We start from the raw sequence: 24,206 nt of genomic DNA on the forward strand, positions 1-24,206 counted from the left end.
ATATTGTGATGCCCTAAGTTTAACTGTTTTAACTGTCATTTGGTTGCTAGAGTGTCCGTTAATTAACGGTTTTTCTCACTTTCATTTCTGGGATCAGAGGTAAGTGGAGCGTGCCACGCGCTGGGGGAGACATTTAGGAAATAATGACATAATGCAGAAATCGCTATTTAATTGCATCACTAGGTAGCGCCTGGGATATTAGCCTTGGGTTTGCATATATTGTATCATTTTCATAGATATAAAACATGATTTTGGGAGAGTTGGGGAAGGAGCAGGGGAGCAGGGAGACTATAAAGTAACATTTGGATTTCAGATTCCTGTTTTAATGTTAATATTCACATAGTTCTGTATTTGCTTGTGATTTTATTTAATAATGTGCAGTTTTGGAAATTATTATGGTCACAGTATGAAATCTCATAGTTTCCCATCCAGTAACAGTCACTCTGACAGTGTTTGGGATGACAATTGGCCACTTGGTGTTCAGGTTTCAGCTCCAATGCTCTTAATATTCATATTTCTCTCTCTGTATCTCACTTTGTACATAAAACTTTCTTCAATAAAAGCTTTTAAGGAAAAAGCTGCCATTTTCCAGCAACTAATGGTCCCCCTGATGCCTCTTGAGGCTGTTGACAGGTGCTTGTTCCAACTCCCAGCATCCCCTATTAGACCTTCAGTCTGTAGTCCTCTAACTGTCACTGACCTACAAGTCCCACCATCCCTTTTAGACCTGCAGCCTGGCCCTTGCCATCTGGTTGCTAGGGTCCCTTTCATCTTAGCAGCATTTCTATGTAGGGTGATCTTGCAGCCAATCCCAATTGTAATATTGGCTGAAACCAATAAAGGTATATTTATCTTTACTATAGAGGTGAGTGGAGCATACAGACACTCATACAGGGGATACATTAACGTGCTCCATCATTCCCAAACCAACTACTGTTCTCTTTCATGAAATCCAAAACAAGTACCTGTAATCCTCTCCCTTCCTTTATATGGGATCCCCTCTGCTCTGAGAGCTGCCATTATTGCTATTTCCCTTCTGTGCAGATTGATAACCCCCCTACCCATGTATTGGTACATCCTGATAAACAGTCAGAATCTCAGTATCCTATGCTAGTAATGATGTCATCACCTGGACTGGTGCAAGTGATAGGGGGTGATGATGTCTAGTAACATCTGAGAGCTTTATGTTATGTAGCCAGCCATGATCTCCCACAGGGGAGCTCCACCAATCACTGCTGGCATATGCTGGTACCCAAAGGTGCATACTGGGGGTTGCTAATAAGAAATGCCTTTCCTGCTTCAACTGTGTCCATTCTCATGGGAAACCCCAAAAGCTACATTAATGCAAAGCTGGGGAAATTTAAATGGACACATGATCTGACCCCTATAACAGACTGTTAGATTTAGATGGGACAGATCAGCATGTCCCCTCTCTATCCAGCATCAGTTTATAGGCACAGCTATTAGTTTCCTAGGAATTCTGCTCTGCCTGGAGCTTTGCCCATAGTTATTTAGCACAGAACTACAGCTCCCAGCATGCCCTGATAGCCTTTGCAGCTGCCTTCTGAACTAAGAAACACAAGCAGGGGGTCAGTACAACATGGCATAGATGTTTAAGTGGTTACTGGGCTGCATTCCTTACCCCTGGGTGCTTGTATACTGCCAGACATGACAGGAGTGGGTTAAATTGGATTCTGGGAATTGTAGTACAGGTATGGGACCCATTATCTGGAAACCCATTATCCAGAAAGTCCAGAATTACGGAAATACCATCTCCCATAGACTCCATTATAAGCAAATAATTTAGATTTTTGAAAATTATTTCCTTTTTCTCTGTAATAATAAAACAGTACCTGTACTTGATTCCAGCTAATATATAATTACCCCTTATTGGGGGCAGAACAGCCCTATTGGGTTTATTTAATGGTTAAATGATTCCCTTTTCTCTGTAATAATAAAACAGTACCTGTACTTGATCCCAACTAAGATATAATTACCCCTTATTGGGGCAGAACAGCCCTATTGGGTTTATTTAATGGTTAAATGATTCCCTTTTCTCTGTAATAATAAAACAGTACCTGTACTTGATCCCAACTAAGATATAATTACCCCTTATTGGGGGCAGAACAGCCCTATTGGGTTTATTTAATGGTTAAATGATTCCCTTTTCTCTGTAATAATAAAACAGAACCTTGTACTTGATCCCAACTAAGATATAATAAATCCTTATTAGAGGCAAAACAATACCATTGGGTTTATTCAATATTTAAATGATTTTTAGCAGACTTAAGGTATGGAGATCCAAATTACAGAAATATCCCTTATCCAGAAAACATCAGGTCCCGCGCATTCTGGATAACAGGTCCCATCCTTGTATAATAGGTCAGGTGCCTATGTCAGTTTTTTTCTGACCTAAGGGATAAAATACTCCCAGCATTATCCATAGTCCCCCCAACATGTGGCCCCCAAGCTGTTGCTGAACTACAACATCCCCATCAGCTCTCCCACCATTGGGCCTTGGTTATATGGAGGTGATATCATTGTGCTGTGAGGATGATTTTTTCATCAGCAGGGACCGGGCATTATGTTCTAATAGAAGGAAGGTGCCAAATACGGGGAAATGCTGCAACCTGTTCACCCTAATTTATACGGGAACTTCACCTTTAATGCCGTTATTGCTGCAAAAGCCGCAGCATGATTTTTCATTACCTGAGATAACGTCACATTACACAGAAATCAGATTTCAGAAATTTGAATGAAAATATCACAGAGAATAAATATCAGTTTTGGGTTTTTTATTTTTTTTTTATTAAAAGGGTGGATTGGTCAGGGGGGAATACTGTGAATATAATGCAGTGTATCCTGATCTGTATAGCAGAGAGGGCCGGACCATGGAACTTAAAATCTCTTCTTCATTTCTGTTTCCACATAAAGTGAAATTCTGTGCGAGAAAGCGATTTCCAGGCGTCTTCAAGGCGATTTTCTTGCGATAATCAGCGACTTTGTGATTTTTTCAGCTTCTCTTTGGAAAAACCATCTTCCATTGACATCAGCTGATATTTTTCTTTTTTCTAAACCCAACTGCTCTTTTAAGAGCAAAACCACTAGGGCGCAATGCCATTCTGCGCCCCCCGGAGGAAGGTAAGGCTCCTGCTATGGATTTCATTTGACTCAAGGGTTTTGGTGTAAAGTATAAAATGTTAACCCATTCAGTGACACACAGAGCAGTGTTCTGCCCATATGGGGCTCTTTAATGAGCCTGAATAAATATCTGGTTCTATATGGGGCCAATTTATCCCAGAATCAGACACTTTATCAGACAGTTCCTTCATTCCTTCCTCCATTTTGCCATTTTGTTACTCAGCAAGTGTTGGGCCTAATAATGTCCCTTTAAAGTAACAGAATCTTTTACTTTTCCCTCAGCGGCCGGCTGAATCCGGATGCCTCTCCGAAATGTATAAGGTGAGTAGAAAGCCCCTGTAGGGGCTGCTAGACTTGAGCATAGAATTTGGGTGTTGGTTTGGTGATGCCCCCCCAGTTTTATGAACCTCACACCTTCCAATTGCCTCTGTCTTTCATGTGTTTCTCATGCCCCTCCTTCCCAAAAGTCTCCTTCCGGTCTACCCAAAATTGTAGTTAATACATATTTTTTACCTCGTGGAATATTATGTTATCAATAAAATCCCCTGTTAATTCTATTTATCTATTTTTCCCAGCCTCCTGATGGTCGGCTGACCAAGGAGACGCAAATCGGAGAGGGCGGCACTGGAGCCGTGTTCATGGTAAGGGACCAACCAAATTCCTAGAGAGCAGGGGTAGCTGAAAGCAAGTTGAAAGTGCTATCACTATCCCTGCTATGCACATTTTCCATTTCTTAATCACTCAATATTTCTGTCATTTTGTTCCCTATATGAGTCTTTATATTTCCAGCTAATACTGAATGTCAGTTACACCTTTCTGTGTGTGTTACAGGGCCATCACCATCGCAGAGGTAAGGTAGCCGTCAAGATGGCCAACATCACTCGGGTAAGGTTTCTTTATAGTTCCTTTCTCCATATCATCCCTATTGTGTGGCTGCCTATGTGAGCTAAAGGGTTTCTATTTTTCCTCTCCAGGATGAGGAGTCAGTCTGCCGAGAGGTAAACTTTCTCCTGAAGTTCAGCAGGCACAGGAACATCGCCTCTTACTATGGAGCTTATCACCACCCTGCTCCAAACGAGGAGTCATCGGAGTATCTGGAAGTAAGAAATTGTTTGTTGCATCACATTCATCCCTTATGTGCCAAAGAGACCTCCATTGGAGGCGATAAAATACATACACGGCCTGAAATCATTCCTTCCTATTGCAGCTTGTCCTTGAGTACTGCAGCGGCGGCTCCCTGTACGACCTGATCGACAGCACCGAAGGCCAATCCCTGAAGGAGACCTGGATTGGCTATGTCTGCAGGGAGGTATTGAAGGTAAACTTGGATTAACCCCATGTGTCTTTGTTGGGAATATTTAGCCAAATGTCTGTTATATTCTTATAACCTACATCTCAATCTCCACAGGCTCTCCACCACGTTCACCACCACCGGGCCGTTCACAGGGACATCAAGAGCCCCAACGTGATGCTCACCAAGAAGGGGAACATCAAACTCAGTGAGTAAAACTTATAGTTTATAGGGGGGGAAGCTGTAAAAATAAAGTACAGAGGGTATCATAATACAGGGTTTTCACCCTTAAAAGTGAATTTTCCATTTATATGTTTAATCTGTCATTTCAGTCGATTTCGGACTCTGCTGGGACCTGGACCCACAGACAGGGAAGTGCAACCAGGCTGATGGGACTGCGCACTGGATGGCGCCCGAGGCCTTTAGGAGGAGGGACAGGGAACCGGAATTCGACACCAAAGTATGTTGTAGGAGCAGTAGGAGGACCCAATGGCATTTATGTGTCTGCACAAATGGGTGCTCTATTCAGTAAAGGCCAATTCAGTTACATGATTGTTAAACATGGGGCCATTTCTTCTATCAGTACTAGTACGAGTTCTAATTGGTTCTGTGTTTTCCATTCATTGTATGCAAGCACTGACGATAGAACCCACCCAGTAATAAGTAACTGACTCACCCGCTAACCCAACTCTCTCCTTCTAATGCTCTTTGGTGTCTTCTTTTCCAGTGTGACATCTGGTCCCTGGGAATCACTGCCATCGAAATGGCCGAGGGAAAAACACGTAAGTGAATCACAACAATTGTGGGTCTCTGTACATTGTAACCAAGGAATTAGCTTCATGTTTGAAGGGACTCATATATATATATGTTTTTAACTTTTAGCATACGCCGATCAGAAGCAAGTGTCGGACCTGATCATTGCTAACGACTCTCCGAGGCTCAAATCAAGGACCTGGTGAGTCCTTCCCAGCTCATGTCACTGTGCGATGCTGATACTGCAACTCTATGTGTCTCTCTCACTTCTCCATAAATATGTGAAAACTAAGCAGATGACAGCCAGATAGCAAGATAGATAGATAACTTACATTTGGCACTTGGCACACATGCCTCCAAATCTATTAACTATATATCCATTAACTTAAACTTAATATGTATATTCTGGGCTGTAGCTAGAAGTTACTAGGTAATACCTCCCTGGAAATAATGATCTGGTTTTCACCTATATAGTGTACAACAGAAACCCCACGGGGTTCTCTATATATCTTATATCTATACTCCTGGGACCCCCGTCCCTCCAAACCTTGGGTACCAACTGGCTACATAGCTCATAGCTGAACTGAATTAAACAAGGTTCATAAAAGAAATCAATACCCTGTATTTATAGATAAACACCATTTATCAAAGTCATTCCATTTAGTGTTGAAGATTTTTCAGCTCATGTCTCTCACCTTGGCACTTTTTTTAGGTCTCAACATTTTGTATCCTTTTTGGAGTCCTGTCTCCAGAAGGATCCTTCCCAGAGATGGAGTGCGGAAGAGCTACTGCAGCACCCATTCATTGCTGAACTGCCCCCTACAAAGACCATCAGGGCTGAAATTGAGGAGCACCTTCGGGCTGTGCAGAACCGGCCGGCCAAGAGAGGTGAGGGAATCCGTTATATGTATAAAAATGGGGTCTGTAGCTGTTCAGTTTTGGTTTTTTTCCTTACTGTGATTTTATTTATCTATACAGGATTGAGAGTAGTTCGCTGGGCCAGGAAACAGCTACGGCGGGCCAGGGAACATCTAGGGCAAGCCAGGGAACATCTACTGCCTCGCTGGGCCATGGAATATCTAGGGCAAGCCAGGAAACATCTACGCGGGGCCATGGAACATCTACAGCGAGCCTGTGACTTCTGCGCAACTGAAACATCGCCAGAACAGCAGGTGGCTCAGCAAATGGCCCTGGAGGGTTTTGCCTGAGTGGCCAATAACATCAAGTGCCCAGGATGAATCTCCTGAATAACATCCAAGGAGAAAGGAACATCTGCAGAGAAAGGTACCATGTCTTTTAAATAACCCTATTTTTCAACCCCCCAGGAAATGTAATCGCTATGTTTTTCCCTGGACCAGTGCGCTTTTTAAGAAAAAAATGAACCAGCCCTAGGGAATAGTGCAGCACCTCCCTGCCATGTTACTTACCTTTCCCAGGGGTACCTGCAGGCTTACACTCACACAGGCACAATGGAATTGCCCTAGGGATGCCTGGGAAGGCAAATGAAGATGGTGGTAATGCGCCACTTTATGCCATGGCATTTTTTTATAACATGAGCACCAGACTGGGGAAATAACTCCCTAAGATATTGCCCCCCCCCCAGTGAATAAGGCTTTATCTTTAAATACCATGCTTTTGTATAAGAATTTATAATGATATATTAGTTACTGATTTTTATTCGTTTCCCAAACAGAACCAGTGGCAACTACAGCTCCACCAGAACCATCTCCTTTCAAGCTGCCGTGGATCAACCAATGGTGACTTCAAGATCCCAGCAACTCCACCAGTAGCGTCTTTGCCTCCCTCTAAAGCTCTGGGAATATTACATCCTTTTAAGACCACCACATCGCCACCAGTGGTGTCTTTCTTTGAGATTACACAGCTCCACAGCAGTCTCACTTTCCAGCAATTTCCACCAGTGGCACCTCACTTTCCAACTGTATAGTTTCCATCCTCTTCCTCAGACTACCACACCTCTAGCATCTGCAGCTCCATCAACACGATCCTTTGCAGCTAGAACAGGTCCAACAATAGTGTCTCCTTTTTAAATTACTGCAACTCCACCAGCAGTCCTTGCATTCAACATCTGTATTTTAATCTACCAACAGTGGTGCCCAACATCAGAGCACCTCACCTCAATCAGCAGCATTCAAACAATCATAGCTTCACCTTAGTTTCCAATGGCCATAGCTTCACCCAAGGTCTCTTCATTCAACTTTAGCTTTCTCTTATCTTCAGATACTCCACCCCCAATATTTCCTCCTCTTCAAAACATCTTTTTATACTTAGCCCCTCATATTTCCTGCGGTGCCTCTTCTTCAAATCATCTTCAACAATATCTTTAAATTGACATTTTAGCTTCAAAACACCTTACAGCTCCCACCAAAACTGATGTCCCTTAAAATGGTTGTCTCTTCAACTCCCCACAACTTCCTCAGAGGCGCTTCCCTATTATAATTTATTTAACCCCACTGCTAACTTGCACCCACCGGTAACTCCTCCTTATTTTATCTTCTCATCTTCTAACCCCTCTATGCACTGGCTTTTCAAATCACCCCCATACACACACAGCACCACACACCTTCTGTGCTTCTCTTAGACACAAATTTCTTTACTTGAATCCTCATCTCTCATTTTTGGACAGTTTCTTCTGTCTAAATCATCTTCTTTTCTTCAGTTCCCCACCACCACACATCAAACTCCCCATCAAACAGCCAATCACATCTTCTCTCTAATCCCCTCACATACACACTGACATAAACCCTTAGTACAAGTTGATCCAGGGACTTGTCCGATTGCCCTTTTGGGAGTCAGGAAGGAATTTTTTCCCCTCTGAGGCAAATTGGCTCTGGCTTCAGATGGTGGTTTTTCGCCTTCCTCTGGACCAACTAGCAAATAGGCATCTTTCTTTTAGACTTAAACTTAAAAACATGAGTCCTTTCCAACCTAAATTAACAGGAATTAATCCAAAATATATCAAAATAATATCTATTTTATAAATAAATATTTTAATACATATTCTATTGGTGTTCTTGCCTTTTTATTGTCCCATAGTATTGTCAGTGAGCATTAGAGACAATGGACACCTGTAGTGCAAGGGAAAAGGGTAAGTGAAAAGAGAAGGTAAAGTCAAGGGGCAGGGGTGGGAGAAATGGGTGAAAAATGATGCTAATAATAAAGAAATAAAAGCAGGGAATAAGACATAAGTGATCCCAGTGCTACTGATCTTGATTGAGGCAGGGATTTTGTTCAATGTCCTTGTATAAAACATATCATTGGGGTTAGTAGATTGTGAGACTGGGCTTAGGAAGTACAGAATTATTAATATGTCACTGCCCTTAGTACGTTAGTGACAAATGAGCATCCTGAAAGCTGCGTAGGGGAAAGAAGATGCAGGCACTCCATCTCCTCCCCCACAATTCCCAAGTCTGCAGCTTACTGACTGCAGGATGGCCCCACTAAGCAAGTAAGTGCAGCACTGCAGGGCCCCCCTTGAGCTGACAGACCCGGTGGGCCCCAGGCATCCCGGCCGGCACTGGATAGGCAAATACAGCATGCAAAGTGCAAAAAATAGCTAATTGCATGCATGCCGTGTTTGGCTTTGCAAATGAGGCCTAAGGTGTCCCTGAACACTGGTTTTTATTGGATATTTGGTCTGTTGTTGAAAAAGTTGGACTGAGCTATAGTTATAGGGTAATATTTTAGGCAATGTATTTCGTTAGCTTTAGAAAGATTTCCTAACAATTTCTGAACAATGTTAATACTTTGGGGTACAATTTGGGTATCAATGATTTACTATGCAGTGGTGGCAGGCATGTGTATGCGCAAGCTGGGACTTACCTATACTTTGCTCTTCTGTAGTTGGGGATTTCCGGCCTATGGCACTGGTTCCAGGGGATGATGGATGGAGAGTGTCAACTTGTATCTCATATCATTCATCAATAATTCCTGTACCATCTGCTCCAGATGCCCAATGCGCTGCCAGATAAACAAGCCCATTTAATAAGGGTACAGGCACAACCAAGGATAACCAAGGGTAGCTGGCTAAATCCCCAGGGGAGAGGGAACTTTTGCATCATCCCCACTGTATACTTTAACATTCTTCCAATATTAGCTGGACAATTTTAGAGGCATGCAGTCACACAATCATATTGGGGGGCCCCCTTGCTCCACCCCCATAGTATTGCCACCGCTCTGTAGGCCTTTGGGGATTCAAAGGGCCAATGCAATGCGAATGGTTTACTTGTTCAGATTAAGTGAACCCTGTGCCTGTACCTATAACAGGGACATAACAGCAGGATCTGATGGAAATACTGAGCTTACGTGTTGTCTCCACCAGCATTCAGCATGGCAAGTCCTACACCAACCTTGCGCTACACACACTGATGTCTTTCTATAAGATATATAGATTAGACCCACAACACAACCCAACAACCCGTATCTATACCTTAGTGACCGGCACCCAACCTGTACCCGCTTACCCTAAGCCCGACTCACACCGCTTACCTACTTATCCCCATGCAAACTCCAACCTACTCCCACAGTAAGCGTCGCGCTGAACGGAAGTGACATCTCATAAACCAGAAGTACCATCAAACGTCAGTCATCTTTACATCGTGACAAGTAGATTTTAATTTGTCATCCCCTAAATGGCCTCCCTGCTGCAGGGGGTCCGGTATCCGTGGGTTACCCGCATGGTGGGAACATCAAGTAGATTCCGGCCGCTTTGTGGCTATCCTGTGGGTACCTGACCTGATGCAGGACTCTACTATACCTGCACCAGAAATCCTACCCGCAAAGGTACCCGACTCCCTGCAGACTGTGGGGGTATTCATGTGATATTAAATAGATTCAAGGAAAAGGTCGGCCACAGCTTTATTAACTGATATTAAACTGATAAACGTCTTTGCCCCATTATAACCAAAATAGTATATGCCCATATGCCAGCCACGGGTGGGCATGTAAAGTACCATCTCTTACAACATACCCAAAAGGGCAAGGACTAAATTAAAAAAATACCTTCCCACAGCTGTGGCAAAGTATCCAGAAACAAATAATATAAAAACAAGATGACTGTGCAAGAAACAAGTGCTGTTCTGAGAACTAATGCATTTTTTTTTTTTTTTTTTAGATTTTATGATATTAGCACTGTTTATGCTGTTAGTATTATAGATGTGTAACTGGCGTAATCAGCAAAGGCTTCATTTACTGACACTTTGTTATGCCTGCCCTCACTGTGCTCTACAAAATGCGCTGACTTTTTTATGCAGATATACTTATGGGCAGATATACCCTTGGGCAGATATAACGTTGGGCAGATATAACGTTGGGCAGATATATGGGCAAATATAACTTTGGGCAGAGATATGGGCAGATATACCCTTGGGCAGATATAACTTTGGGCAGATATACCCATGGGCAGATATAACTTTGGGCAGATATAACTTTGGGCAGATATACCCTTGGGCAGATATAACTTTGTGCAGGTATACCCTTGGGCAGATATACCCTTGGCCCAAGTGCTCTGAGATTTTTCAAAACTTAATGCGCCTGCAGGGGGCATATATTAATGACCCCTTTGTTTTGTTCCCCTGGCTTCTCCTTGTTCTACTGGTCACCCATTAATCTAATAATGGATCTATTATTTCCTTAATCATCCCCTTAACCCAACGATTAACATGTTTTCCAGCCCACTGAGTAATTCTCCAAGCTTCCCTCCATCCTGGAAAAATGCACCACTTGGCAGCTGAACCATTCATATTCACTCAGGCTAATTGTTTTCTACTTAACTGTTTGGCTTCCTTCCTGGCCGGCCATGACTCTCTCCCCGGAGCACATTAATGGCCCTTATTAGCGGATACACAGGGCCAGGGCCAGCGCTAGGTGTATAACCTGAAATACCCAGAGGCTGCAAAAAGAGTGTGAGAATCACGGGGGGACCAGAAGACAGCTTGGTCAGGGTCATACTCCCACAATCCTTTGCATTATTTCTGCCAATGGTGTTATATTACTGCTCATGTGGCACCCAGTACTTCTCTATACACCCATTCCAGTATAGGAGAAGCTATATACAACATTTACACTTCTGAGAATTTTCTTTATAAGCATGCTATTAGCGGGGCATTTAGTAACTGCACCACAGTTGTACTTGGCCACAGTCAGTAAAGGGATATGTTATAGAATTGTCAATTCTAAGCAATTGGTCTTCATTATTTATTATTTAAAGTCTTTTTAATTATTTGCCTTCTTATTCTGTGTTTTTCAAATAGGGGTCACTGACCCCAGCAGTCGTATCCTTTGTATAAGAGAGCAAAAATGAGGATTGAGTCTGGGTTGACAGGGCCCACCAGGTTTTTCCCTGGTGTCCCGCTGGCCCTGTCCAACCCATGTCTGGCAAAGGATTCTGGGATTGCCGCAGGAGGTTTGAAAGGACACTATAATAGTAAGGGGGCCCAGTAAGTGTAGGGGCCCAAACCAGGGCAAATGCCCACCCCCCTGGTATATTCTATAGCTGGCACTCATCTGGATGGGGTAACTTTTAGAGTTATCCAGCGGGTTTTCTTATCACAAAGGGATTTCTCTGAAGTCCCAGTGCAGTCGCTGGGTACCTAGAATTGTGCTTCCCATTCCATGGGATCAGTCAGAATGATGGATGGCTCTGGCACATTCAGTGGTGGGAACAAACCATTATTCAGCGTGCCCAGCTGCACTCCCCTGGAGCTCAGCATCTGCCAGGCGACTCCACAAGACACAAGAAGCCTCATTACCTTGGAAGGGATTCATGTGCCTCCCGCTATACGAGCTGCACAGCCTCAAAGCCAGAAATAAGAGATTTGCCTTTACTTCAGGAATCTTCTAGGTAGAGAAATGAAAATGATTTATTATATGCTGTACTCCTGTGGCCAACTGAGCACTAGGGACTGCTGGGTAAATGGCACAGATACCACTCGTACATTCAGAGCCTTCAGCTGGCTATTTACAGAGAGATCCTCTCATCTGAACATGGGCACCAAGTGTGCAGATATTTCACCAATTTGACAACCTTGATGCAAAATCAGACTGATCTGATGGGTTTGTCCCCCGGCCAACACAGATGCCAACCTGGATCCAAAGTAATCTGGGGCCATCTTGGCCACGCCTGGTGGTCGGAGGACATCGAGTGACGATTATAGAATCGTTGCAATCGAGCGGGTACATTAGGTTTTGGGTGTAACAGCAGGAAAGGGACCCGTTATTGTGGGAGTCCAGGGGGAAGGGCTTAAATCAGGGAGACTTCCAACAAATGTCTACTCTCATTCAACTCCCCCCCTGCACTCCCACCCCCCTCCTTGCCCAGTCACCTGCTGTCAGCAATTTGCACCCAAGTCTTTATCTACCTCACCATTGAAATGTCACCCAAGCAGTCTGACCATGGGCTGGGGGTGGAGCGGGTGTGCCCAGATCTGAAGGGGCCTATGCAGACCCATTGACAGAGGGACCACAAAACCCTCCGGATGTGGCCCAAAGGGCTTTTCTAACCTGCCCTGAGTAATATCTGGTCAATCCCTACAAAGATTTCTATTGGGTTGCTGTCATTTAAAGCCCCACACAGGGACTGAAACCTATGAGAGTAGGCATGAAAGGTTTTATTAAACACTGATGATATTGGACTACAACTCTCAGCATGCTTTAACGTAAATCATATCTTGTTTAAATACTGTGAGTTGAAGTACAGCAACATTTTGTCCATATAATGTTTCCATATAACTCGCCTACAGTAGTTATCATGCTTTTATCTAATATAGGGCAATTCAATTTACACTGCACTCACATATCAGAAGGGCAGACACTGAGCTGTTTAGGGGCTTGGTGGTCGAAAAATGCATTTTTTGCATCACCTATAGAATGAATTTGAAACAATGTCGCCACCTGCTGGACATTTCAGCCAACTGGCTACACTTGGGGGAAAATAAGTTTGTCTGTATCTCTTGCAAAGGAGTAAGGTGATTTAGTAATCATATTCCATATTTCCACAAGGTGGCGCTCTGTACTTGCTTATATAATCTGCTTAACTGACGTTAAATGCAGAGAGGACTAGCCTTCTACTGACACATTTAATGGATCTCAAAATTCATTATAATGTGGGTCCTGTCAATATAACTGTGGCTTCAACTACTATATATGTAGGGAGGATAGTAGACTGGGATGAATTAAGTTAGGTACAGGACAGAATAGGCAATAACATCAGATAGTATGGCACTATGCCTGGGGCACCATATCATTCCACCCACAATTAACTGAAAGTTTCTCTGCATTAAAAATCAATTAACCATATTATATATGGGACAGCACAGCCAATACAATAACATGGACTAATCGACTTAGCAGTAATTCCATGTACATTAACTTGGCACATGAAAAAGTTCTACCACATTTTATAAAAAACAATTCATTTCTAAATGTAGAAGCTACTATACTGGGTCCTGCAGCTCTCTAGGCCTCACTTTACATAGAGAATTCTACTTTACCTACAGCACTTTAGGGATTTTAGGGGTATGTTGAATTTATTTCTAGAATGAGCCAATGACAATGATCCTTTCTGTGAAGTAAAAATAAAGATATTTTGTGGTTTTTAGGTTAACTTTTGGTCCTGGCGTTTAATCTGCTGCATGGTTGCTAGGCTCTCGTTGGCCAGAGCAACACATGAGAAGAAAATCTAAATGGGAGAATGTCTCAACAGAAAGACTAACAGGGGCATGTAATAAAGGTTGCAAAGTTTGCCCAGGCCTAGTAACTCACTCAGATGCCAGTAAATGCAGCCTGCTTATTGGTTGCTAAGGGTTGCTAGACCAGCAGCAAAGTTTACACATTTTATTACCCCCCAAAACTCTATTCTGTACAGGCCCCTTTAATTTACCCTGTAAGCATTACCCTTAGCACTGCAGATGCAAGAGAGAAGCTGTTTATTGAGGTTAAATACACAGAAATGTATACACGAATTCCCATCAGTTCACACAACGGCTGATGCCATCACAGCTTCCCTTAATGTACACTGGGGAGTTCATTTAGAAGGAGCCTGTTACCTGGAGTACATGTAGCATACAAATCGGCTCTTGTGCATGCTTGGCTTGTTGCTTGTCTGTAGAGATTTCAGGTTGGTTTACAGCAATGCAGTAAAGGTAGAGCTAGGGGCTTCTAAGGTTTTTGCTGCTGTGGGTGCAGATTTACAGGAAAAAATAAAATCAGTTGTTTGTGTTGTGATAATGCTCAGTACCCGCTGTATGTGCCAGGGATACAGGGATAATGCTCAGTACCCGCTGTATGTGCCAGGGATACAGGGATAATGCTCAGTACCCGCTGTATGTGCCAGGGATACAGGGATGATGCTCAGTACCCGCTGTATGTGCCGGGGATACAGGGATAATGCTCAGTACCCGCTGTATGTGCCGGGGATATGGGGATGATGCTCAGTACCCGCTGTATGTGCCAGGGATAATTCTCAGTACCCGCTGTATGTGCCAGGGATACGGGGATACTGCTCAGCACCCGCTGTATGTGCCGGGGATACGGGGATGATGCTCAGTACCCGCTGTATGTGCCGGGAATAATTCTCAGTACCCGCTGTATGTGCCAGGGATACTGCTCAGTACCCGCTGTATGTGCCAGGGATACGGGGATACTGCTCAGCACCCGCTGTATGTGCCGGGGATACGGGGATGATGCTCAGTACCCACTGTATGTGCCGGGAATAATTCTCAGTACCCGCTGTATGTGCCGGGGATACGGGGATGATGCTCAGTACCCACTGTATGTGCCGGGGATACGGGGATACTGCTCAGCACCCGCTGTATGTGCCGGGGATACGGGGATGATGCTCAGTACCCACTGTATGTGCCGGGAATAATTCTCAGTACCCGCTGTATGTGCCGGGGATACGGGGATGATGCTCAGTACCCACTGTATGTGCCAGGGATACTGCTCAGTACCCGCTGTATGTGCCGGGGATACGGGGATGATGCTCAGTACCCGCTGTATGTGCCGGGGATACGGGGATGATGCTCAGTACCCACTGTATGTGCCAGGGATACTGCTCAGTACCCGCTGTATGTGCCGGGGATACGGGGATGATGCTCAGTACCCGCTGTATGTGCCAGGGATACTGCTCAGTACCCACTGTATGTGCCAGGGATACGGGGATGATGCTCAGTACCCGCTGTATGTGCCAGGGATACGGGGATAATGCTCAGTACCCGCTGTATGTGCCGGGGATACGGGGATAATCCTCAGTACCCACTGTATGTGCCGGGGATACGGGGATAATGCTCAGTACCCGCTGTATGTGCCGGGGATAATTCTCAGTACCCGCTGTATGTGCCAGGGATACTGCTCAGTACCCACTGTATGTGCCGGGGATACGGGGATGATGCTCAGTACCCGCTGTATGTGCCAGGGATACGGGGATAATGCTCAGTACCCGCTGTATGTGCCGGGGATACGGGGATAATCCTCAGTACCCACTGTATGTGCCGGGGATACGGGGATAATGCTCAGTACCCGCTGTATGTGCCGGGGATACGGGGATAATCCTCAGTACCCACTGTATGTGCCGGGGATACGGGGATAATGCTCAGTACCCGCTGTATGTGCCGGGGATACGGGGATAATCCTCAGTACCCGCTGTATGTACCGGAGATACGGGGATAATGCTCAGTACCCGCTTTATGTGCCGGGGATACGGGGATAATCCTCAGTAGCCGCTGTATGTGCCGGGGATACAGGGATAATGCTCAGTACCCGCTGTATGTACTGGGGATATGGGGATAATCCTCAGTACCCGCTGTATGTGCCGGGGATACGGGGATAATCCTCAGTACCCGCTGTATGTGCCGGGGATACGGGGATAATCCTCAGTAGCCGCTGTATGTGCCAGGGATACAGGGATGATGCTCAGTACCCGCTGTATGTGCCGGGGATACGGGGATAATCCTCAGTACCCGCTGTATGTACCGGGGATACAGGGATAATGCTCAGCACCCGCTGTATGTGCCGGGGATACCGGGGATAATGCTCAGTACCCGCTGTATGTACTGGGGATATGGGGATAATCCTCAGTACCCGCTGTATGTGCCGGGGATACGGGGATAATGCTCAGTACCCGCTGTATGTGCCGGGGATACGGGGATAATCCTCAGTACCCGCTGTATGTGCCGGGGATATGGGGATGATGCTCAGTACCCGCTGTATGTGCCGGGGATACGGGGATAATGCTCAGTACCCGCTGTATGTGCCGGGGATACGGGGGATAATGCTCAGTACCCGCTGTATGTGCCGGGGATACAGGGATGATGCTCAGTACCCGCTGTATGTGCCGGGGATACGGGGATAATGCTCAGTACCCGCTGTATATGCCGGGGATATAGGGATAATGCTCAGTACCCACTGTATGTGCCGGGGATACGGGGATAATCCTCAGTACCCATTGTATGTGCCGGGGATACGGGGATAATGCTCAGTACCCACTGTATGTGCTGGGGATACGGGGATAATCCTCAGTACCCGTTGTATGTGCCGGGGATACAGGGATAATGCTCAGTACCCACTGTATGTGCCGGGGATAATCCTCAGTACCCGTTGTATGTACCGGGGATACAGGGATAATGCTCAGTACCCGTTGTATGTGCCGGGGATATGGGGATAATGCTCAGTACCCGCTGTATGTGCCGGGGATACAGGGATAGTGCTCAGTACCCACTTTATGTGCCGGGGATACGGGGATAATCCTCAGTACCCGTTGTATGTGCCGGGGATACATGGATAATGCTCAGTACCCGCTGTATGTGCCGGGGATAATCCTCAGTACCGACTGTATGTGCCGGGGATACAGGGATAATGCTCAGTACCCGCTGTATGTGCCGGAGATACGGGGATAATGGTCAGTATCCGCTGTATGTGCCGGGGATAATGCTCAGTACCCGCTGTATGTACTGGGGATACAGGGATAATGCTCAGTACCTGCTGTATGTGCCGGGGATACAGGGATAATGCTCAGTACCCGCTGTATGTGCCGGGAATACAGGGATAATGCTCAGTACCTGCTGTATGTGCCGGGGATACAGGAATAATGCTCAGTACCCACTGTATGTGCCGGGAATACAGGGATAATGCTCAGTACCTGCTGTATGTGCCGGGAATACAGGGATAATGCTCAGTACCTGCTATATGTGCCGGGGATACAGGGATAATGCTCAGAACCCGCTGTATGTGCCGGGGATATGGGGATAATGCTCAGTACCCGCTGTATGTGCCGGGGATACGGGGATAATGCTCAGTACCCGCTGTATGTGCCGGGGATACGGGGATAATCCTCAGTACCCGCTGTATGTGCCGGGGATACAGGGTTAATGCTCAGTACCCGCTGTATGTGCCGGGGATACAGGGATAATGCTCAGAACCCGCTGTATGTGCCGGGAATACAGGGATAATGCTCAGTACCTGCTATATGTGCCGGGGATACAGGGATAATGCTCAGAACCCGCTGTATGTGCCGGGGATATGGGGATAATGCTGAGTACCCGCTGTATGTGCCGGGGATATGGGGATAATGCTCAGTACCCGCTGTATGTGCCGGGGATACGGGGATAATGCTCAGAACCCGCTGTATGTGCCGGGGATACAGGGATAATGCTAAGTACCTGCTGTATGTGCCGGGGATATGGGGATAATCCTCAGTACCCGCTGTATGTGCCGGGGATACGGGGATAATGCTCAGAACCCGCTGTATGTGCCGGGGATACAGGGATAATGCTCAGTACCCGCTGTATGTGCCGGGGATACGGGGATAATGTTCAGTATCCGCTGTATGTGCCGGGGATAATACTCAGTACCCGCTGTATGTGCCGGGGATACAGGGATAATGCTCAGTACCCGCTGTATGTGCCGGGATACAGGGATAATGCCTGTCAGTACCCTGCTGCATGTGCCGGGATACAGGGATAATGCTCAGTACCCCACTGTATGTGCCGGGAATACAGGATAATGCTCATTACCTGCTGTATGTGCCGCGGGAATCAGGGATAATGCTCAGAACCCGCTGTATGTGCCGGGGATATGGGGATAATGCTCAGTACCCGCTGTATGTGCCGGGGATACGGGGATAATCCTCAGTACCCGCTGTATGTGCCGGGGATACAGGGTTAATGCTCAGTACCCGCTGTATGTGCCGGGGATACAGGGATAATGCTCAGTACCCGCTGTATGTGCCGGGGATACAGGGTTAATGCTCAGTACCGCTGAGGCGGGATACAGGGATAATGCCAGTACTCTATATGTGCCGGGGATACAGGGATAATGCTCAGAACCCGCTGTATGTGCCGGGGATATGGGGATAATGCTGAGTACCCCGCTGTATGTGCCGGGGATATGGGGATAATGCTCAGTACCCGCTGTATGTGCCGGGGATATGGGGATAATGCTCAGAACCCGCTGTATGTGCCGGGGATATGGGGATAATGCTGAGTACCCGCTGTATGTGCCGGGGATATGGGGATAATGCTCAATACCCGCTGTATGTGCCGGGGATACATGGATAATGCTCAGTGCCCGCTGTATGTGCCGAGGATACGGGGATGATGCTCAGTACCCACTGTATGTGCCGGTGATACGGGGATAATGCTCAGTACCTGCTGTATGTGCCGGGGATACGGGGATAATGCTCAGTACCCGCTGTATGTGCCGGGGATACGGGGATAATGCTCAGTACCCGCTGTATGTGCCGGGGATACAGGGATAATGCTCAGAACCCGCTGTATGTGCCGGGAATAATGCTCAGTACCCGCTGTATGTGCCGGGGATAATGCTCAGTACCCGCTGTATGTGCCGGGGATACAGGGAAAATGCTCAGAACCCGCTGTATGTGCCGGGAATAATGCTCAGTACCCGCTGTATGTGCCGGGGATAATGCTCATTACCCGCTGTATGTGCCGGGGATAATGCTTAGTACCCGCTGTATGTGCCTGGGATACGGGGATAATGCTCAGTACCCGCTGTATGTGCCGGGGATACATGGATAATGCTCAGTGCCCGCTGTATGTGCCAAGGATACGGGGATGATGCTCAGTACCCACTGTATGTGCCGTTGATACGGGGATAATGCTCAGTACCTGCTGTATGTGCCGGGGATACGGGGATAATGCTCAGTACCCGCTGTATGTGCCGGGGATACGGGGATAATGCTCAGTACCCGCTGTATGTGCCGGGGATACGGGGATTATGCTCAGTACCCGCTGTATGTGCCGGGGATACAGGGATAATGCTCAGTACCCACTGTATGTGCTGGGAAAACGGCACATACTGGACAGCGGATACTGTCCAGTACCCGCTGTATGTGCCGGGGATACAGGGATAATGCTCAGAACCTGCTGTATGTGCCGGGAATAATGCTCAGTACCCGCTGGATGTGCCGGGGATAATGCTCAGTACCCGCTGTATGTGCCGGGGATACGGGGATAATGCTCAGTACCCACTGTATGTGCTGGGAAAACGGGGATACAGTCCAGTACCCGCTGTATGTGCCGGGGATACAGGGATAATGCTCAGAACCTGCTGTATGTGCCGGGAATAATGCTCAGTACACGCTGTATGTGCCGGGGATAATGCTCAGTACCCGCTGTATGTGCCGGGGATACAGGGATAATGCTCAGAACCCGCTGTATGTGCTGGGAATAATGCTCAGTACCCGCTGTATGTGCCGGGGATAATGCTTAGTACCCGCTGTATGTGCCTGGGATACGGGGATTATGCTCAGTACCCGCTGTATGTGCCGGGGATACGGGGATTATGCTCAGTACCCGCTGTATGTGCCGGGGATACGGGGATTATGCTCAGTACCCGCTGTATGTGCCGGGGATACGGGGATTATGCTCAGTACCCGCTGTATGTGCCTGGGATACAGGGATAATGCTCAGAACCCGCTGTATGTGCCGGGGATAATGCTCAGTACCCGCTGTATGTGCCGGGGATAAGGGGATGACGCTCAGTACCCGCTGTATGTGCCGAGGATAATGTTCAGTACCCGCTGTATGTGCCAGGGATACAGGGATAATGCTCAGTACCCGCTGTATGTGCCGGGGATAATGCTCAGTACCCGCTGTATGTGCCGGGAATAATGCTCAATACCCGCTGTATGTGCCGGGGATACAGGGATAATGCTCAGTACCCGCTGTATGTGCCAGGGATAATGCTCAATACCCGCTGTATGTGCTGGGGATACAGGGATAGTGCTCAGTACCCACTGTATGTGCCAAAGATACAGGGATAAAGTTTAGTACCAGCTGTATGTGCTGGGGATAATGCTCAGTACCCGCTGTATGTGCCAGGGATGATGCTCAATACCCGCTGTATGTGCCGGGGATAATGCTCAGTATCCGCTGTATGTGCCGGGGATACAGGGATAATGCTCAGTACCCACTGTATGTGCCGGGGATAATGCTCAGTACCCGCTGTATGTGCCGGGGATACAGGGATAATGCTCAGTACCCGCTGTATGTGCCAGGGATACAGGGTTAATGCTCAGTACCCGCTGTATGTGCCAGGGATACGGGAATAATGCTCAATATCTTTTGAATGCTCTGTACCCCAAGTATCTTCTTTTCATCTATACACATGTCCCCCACGTCCCTGACTCCTACCCCTTCCCACTTGGCATATCTACTCATCCTTGAGTTCAATTATTTGCACATTATTGGGTAGAAACTCAAAGTATCCAATCAGCATGCACCATTTACTGATCTCCTTTTTAAAAACAAACATCCGATTGGTTGCTAGACCCGGGGCGTACGGTGCCACTTTTGTTATATCACTCCCTCTGACTTTCAGATTGCAGCTCTTGCTGTAATTCATTCTAATTGACATTTCTTAATTTTGAACAGGGGCCAAAGGCTGAAAAGCAGGAAGGAACGCTGCGCAAGTGTTAATATTTCCATGTACCGTTCTGCCATTTAGAACAGGAAACCGTAAAGCCTAATCACCCGGAATGTACATGCACTGTATGGCCTGAAGTCTCCCTCTAGCTAATGCTCACTGTAAGGAGTAATTGTTTAACCACAGCACCCAAATGGGCCAACCACCAGATTAATGGAGAACAGTGATGTCAGGAGCTTAATGATAATGCGGATAGCAGGGCTTTCAGCGTGGGATCAAGTGTAAAGGGAACGGATTCAGCTGCCCTGGTTTTATTATGAGAAAGTTGCTCATACGTGCAGCAAGGGCTGTAGAAAAGGGGCCCCTGGCAATGCAGGAAGCCCAGAGTGGGTGTTTGTGGGGCCCACAATACACAGAAGAGATGGGATTAGGGGGCGTCAAACTAAAGGGGGTGGACATGCTCTGTTTGGTCTTGGCTTTATTTGTAATGTTCGAGTCTGTTTAAAAGGAGGTACTCACCTTTTAAATGTAAACACTGGCATTCTGAGACAATTTGCAATTGGCTTTTTATTTTGGAATTTTAACAGCCATCTGGTTGCTAGGGCCTTGTTTACCTTAGCAATCAGGCCCTGGTTAGAATGAGAGAGGAATAGGAGACTTAAAAGAAAGATAAGGAATAAAAAGTAACAATTGTAACCTCTATTTTAGCTCAATATCCGAGTAACATGGGTTACACTGTACTCTCTCACCCAGGGTAGGGATTATACGCTTTACAAAGGTAAGTTTTCCCATATATACTTTTATTTTTTTTTTTTCCATTGGGCATATTGGGCTATTTTTGGGCTACTTTCAAAGTGACTTTTGGTTAGTTTTAGGCTAGTATAGAACTAACCTTGGCTAATTTGGAAAAATAAATCTGGCAACCCTGACCTGTAGGGATTTAAAGCTCTAGCGGCCATTTAACCCTATGGGTCCCTACACAATAATAATAAAATTATAGCCTCTGTTGACTGTTGTGGCCCCCCCTTGGGTAAGTACTCTCTAAGCTTCCATTCTTTCCAATGATTTGAAGTTTTGGGGGGTTGAGGTTGAGTCTGGCTGAAGTTATTACATGGAAGACATGTTTTCTCTGATACCTTGGCAACTCCTCCAGTCCATGGGAATAATGCTCGGCCTGGTGTTGCCGCCATTTTGAGTTAATGAATTCCTGTATCTTGTAGATCTGGGTCCAGCTTGGTTGGGCTTTTTGGGCAACTCCACCACTTATGAAGTAAGGCTCCCACTGCTTTACTGTTTCCCCAGCAGATATGGGATTGTTGGGTTTATTTTATTGTGAGAGTCTCGAGTCTGTCCTTGCAGTCTTCTCCTAAAGGAAAAGAAACATTTAAAATAAATAAATGACAAACTGATGAGAGTCTATTCTAGGCACTTTTGCAATTTACATTCATTATTTATTTTATTAAGATTCCAAGTGTTATTACGAATGAAATTTGCTACAAACGCACCACCCGCTGGTCAGTTTCCAACCATGATATTGTCGAGGAAGTTGTCAGAAGAAAGATCTGATCTGCTATTCAGAATGTTTGGGGCCTGGGGATTTCTGGATAAGGGATCTTTCTATAATATGGCAAAAAATCTGTGCCATGCTAGTAAGCCCTTACACCTTGTATGAACAAGCTATAGTGGCCAGGGGCGGGTTAATCACTAGGCACCCCGAAGCTATAGCCGAGGGGCCCAGTGCGATCAGGGGCCCATTCTGCTTGTTAAAATGTTTTTTTTTTAATTTGTGCAGCTGCTGCCCCCTGACAAGGCAAGTGGCACGTATGAAAAGAAACGCAGAAGGTGGCGTCAAACTATTGTCATAAATACGCAGCTGGGGACTTATTATGTCATATAAATACATTTATAAATTGGGGTGGGTCTACACCTACCCCAATAATCAGAATCACACACCAATCAACCAATTACCCTAAACATTGAAGAGTTTACACTTTTCACACCCGGAGCCCCTCCCATTCCAACCAGGATTTTGTCAAGTGAAGAATTGTCAGGACATTTATAAATATCCTCATATATTTACATTTCTATTAGTAAGAGGGTTTCTCCCCGCTTGCTCCTCAGACATAAATCAAGTAGTGAACTGAAACACACAGGAGATTTCTTGTTGTCGGACAGAAGATAACGTTTGTACATATTTTGTCCCGCTGGCAAACAAACACATGACTTGGTGCTCCCTATTAAAAGTAGCTTCCAGCCAATCCGTACAACAGGCAAAGTGGAGCTTGGTATCAAGTGATGGAGGCAGGTTTGATATCCAGCAGTGCTGCAGGGCTTGTCTACTAACCGCAGAAACAATATTTGATCATTTCTTTTGGAATTGCTGCTGTATCACCAAGATTTGCCCATAGAGGAGTAAGATGCCTCTGGTAGGGAATATCTGCATGCCAACATTGGTTACTCAAAGGACAAGACCACAGACATTGGTAATTATCTGCTTTTGGAGCCTGGCATTTTGGACCGGCGTCAGAATCAGACCAACCAACTTTTTTCCATAACTCAGGAGAAAAATAGCCCTAGATAATATATTCTACCCTGCACAATGTTTCTTTTTTCAAGTTTTATGGCTGACCTGGGTGCTGCTTTATATACAGTACAGCAATAAATTGCACTAAATAAAAACTCAAGGGGGTGGAAAATCCTCCATAAAGCTGCAGCAACTGGCTTCTGGTTTGAGGAGGGGATGTCGGGAGGGAAGCGGAGCAGCCACACGTGGGCTCCGGCACAGTTTAAGTCGCCCTATTGCCTTTTTTTGAGAACAGGAAGAGAATTTAAAAGGATTTTATGTAAAGCACCTGAAATAAGTAACAATGTACAGGGTAGATGTATTGTTAGAAGGGTATGGAATGGATTTAGAACTTAATCAGTTTTAGTGTTACTATTCCTTTATGATCTGAAATTGGATAAAGATATGTACTAGTGCATAATAGATGTCTCACCTGTGTAACCCCCTGTTGTGCCCAAACAAGAAATGGGTTTCCAATATAGTTATTCAAAAATTGTGGATTAGCTACAAAGGGTAGGAAGGGTGATAATGAAGGCGAGAGAGAGACTGTGGCGTGCTGTG

At 46.0% G+C, this 24,206-nt stretch overlaps 1 protein-coding gene and 1 long non-coding RNA gene across 11 annotated transcripts in view; one reads left to right on the forward strand and one right to left on the reverse strand.

The window, feature by feature from the left end:
* Positions 1-2,780: 2,780 nt before the first annotated feature.
* LOC100486956 (sn1-specific diacylglycerol lipase alpha) overlaps positions 2,781-24,206 on the reverse strand; it is a 57,686-nt gene continuing 36,260 nt past the window's right edge. For 5 of the 10 annotated variants that reach the window (XR_004222277.1, XR_004222276.1, XR_004222270.1 and 2 more), the window contains one exon: positions 21,635-22,448. Coding sequence is in view for 2 of the 10 variants with exons in the window: in XM_031900546.1 (XP_031756406.1) it covers positions 22,405-22,448 (44 nt within the window). In the remaining 8 variants the exon portion in view is untranslated. Of the gene's footprint in view, positions 4,441-4,533; positions 5,185-9,025; positions 9,164-21,631; positions 22,449-24,206 lie in introns of those variants that run through there. The other 5 variants (XR_004222273.1, XR_004222274.1, XR_004222272.1 and 2 more) reach the window with 4 other exon arrangements.
* On the forward strand, positions 5,177-8,206 carry LOC116410315. Its single transcript, XR_004222281.1, has 2 exons — positions 5,177-6,469; positions 6,879-8,206. It is a non-coding gene; the product is annotated as an uncharacterized LOC116410315 (long non-coding RNA).

This window comes from Xenopus tropicalis, chromosome 4 (assembly GCF_000004195.4).
Source record: "Xenopus tropicalis strain Nigerian chromosome 4, UCB_Xtro_10.0, whole genome shotgun sequence".
NCBI lineage: Eukaryota > Metazoa > Chordata > Amphibia > Anura > Pipidae > Xenopus > Xenopus tropicalis.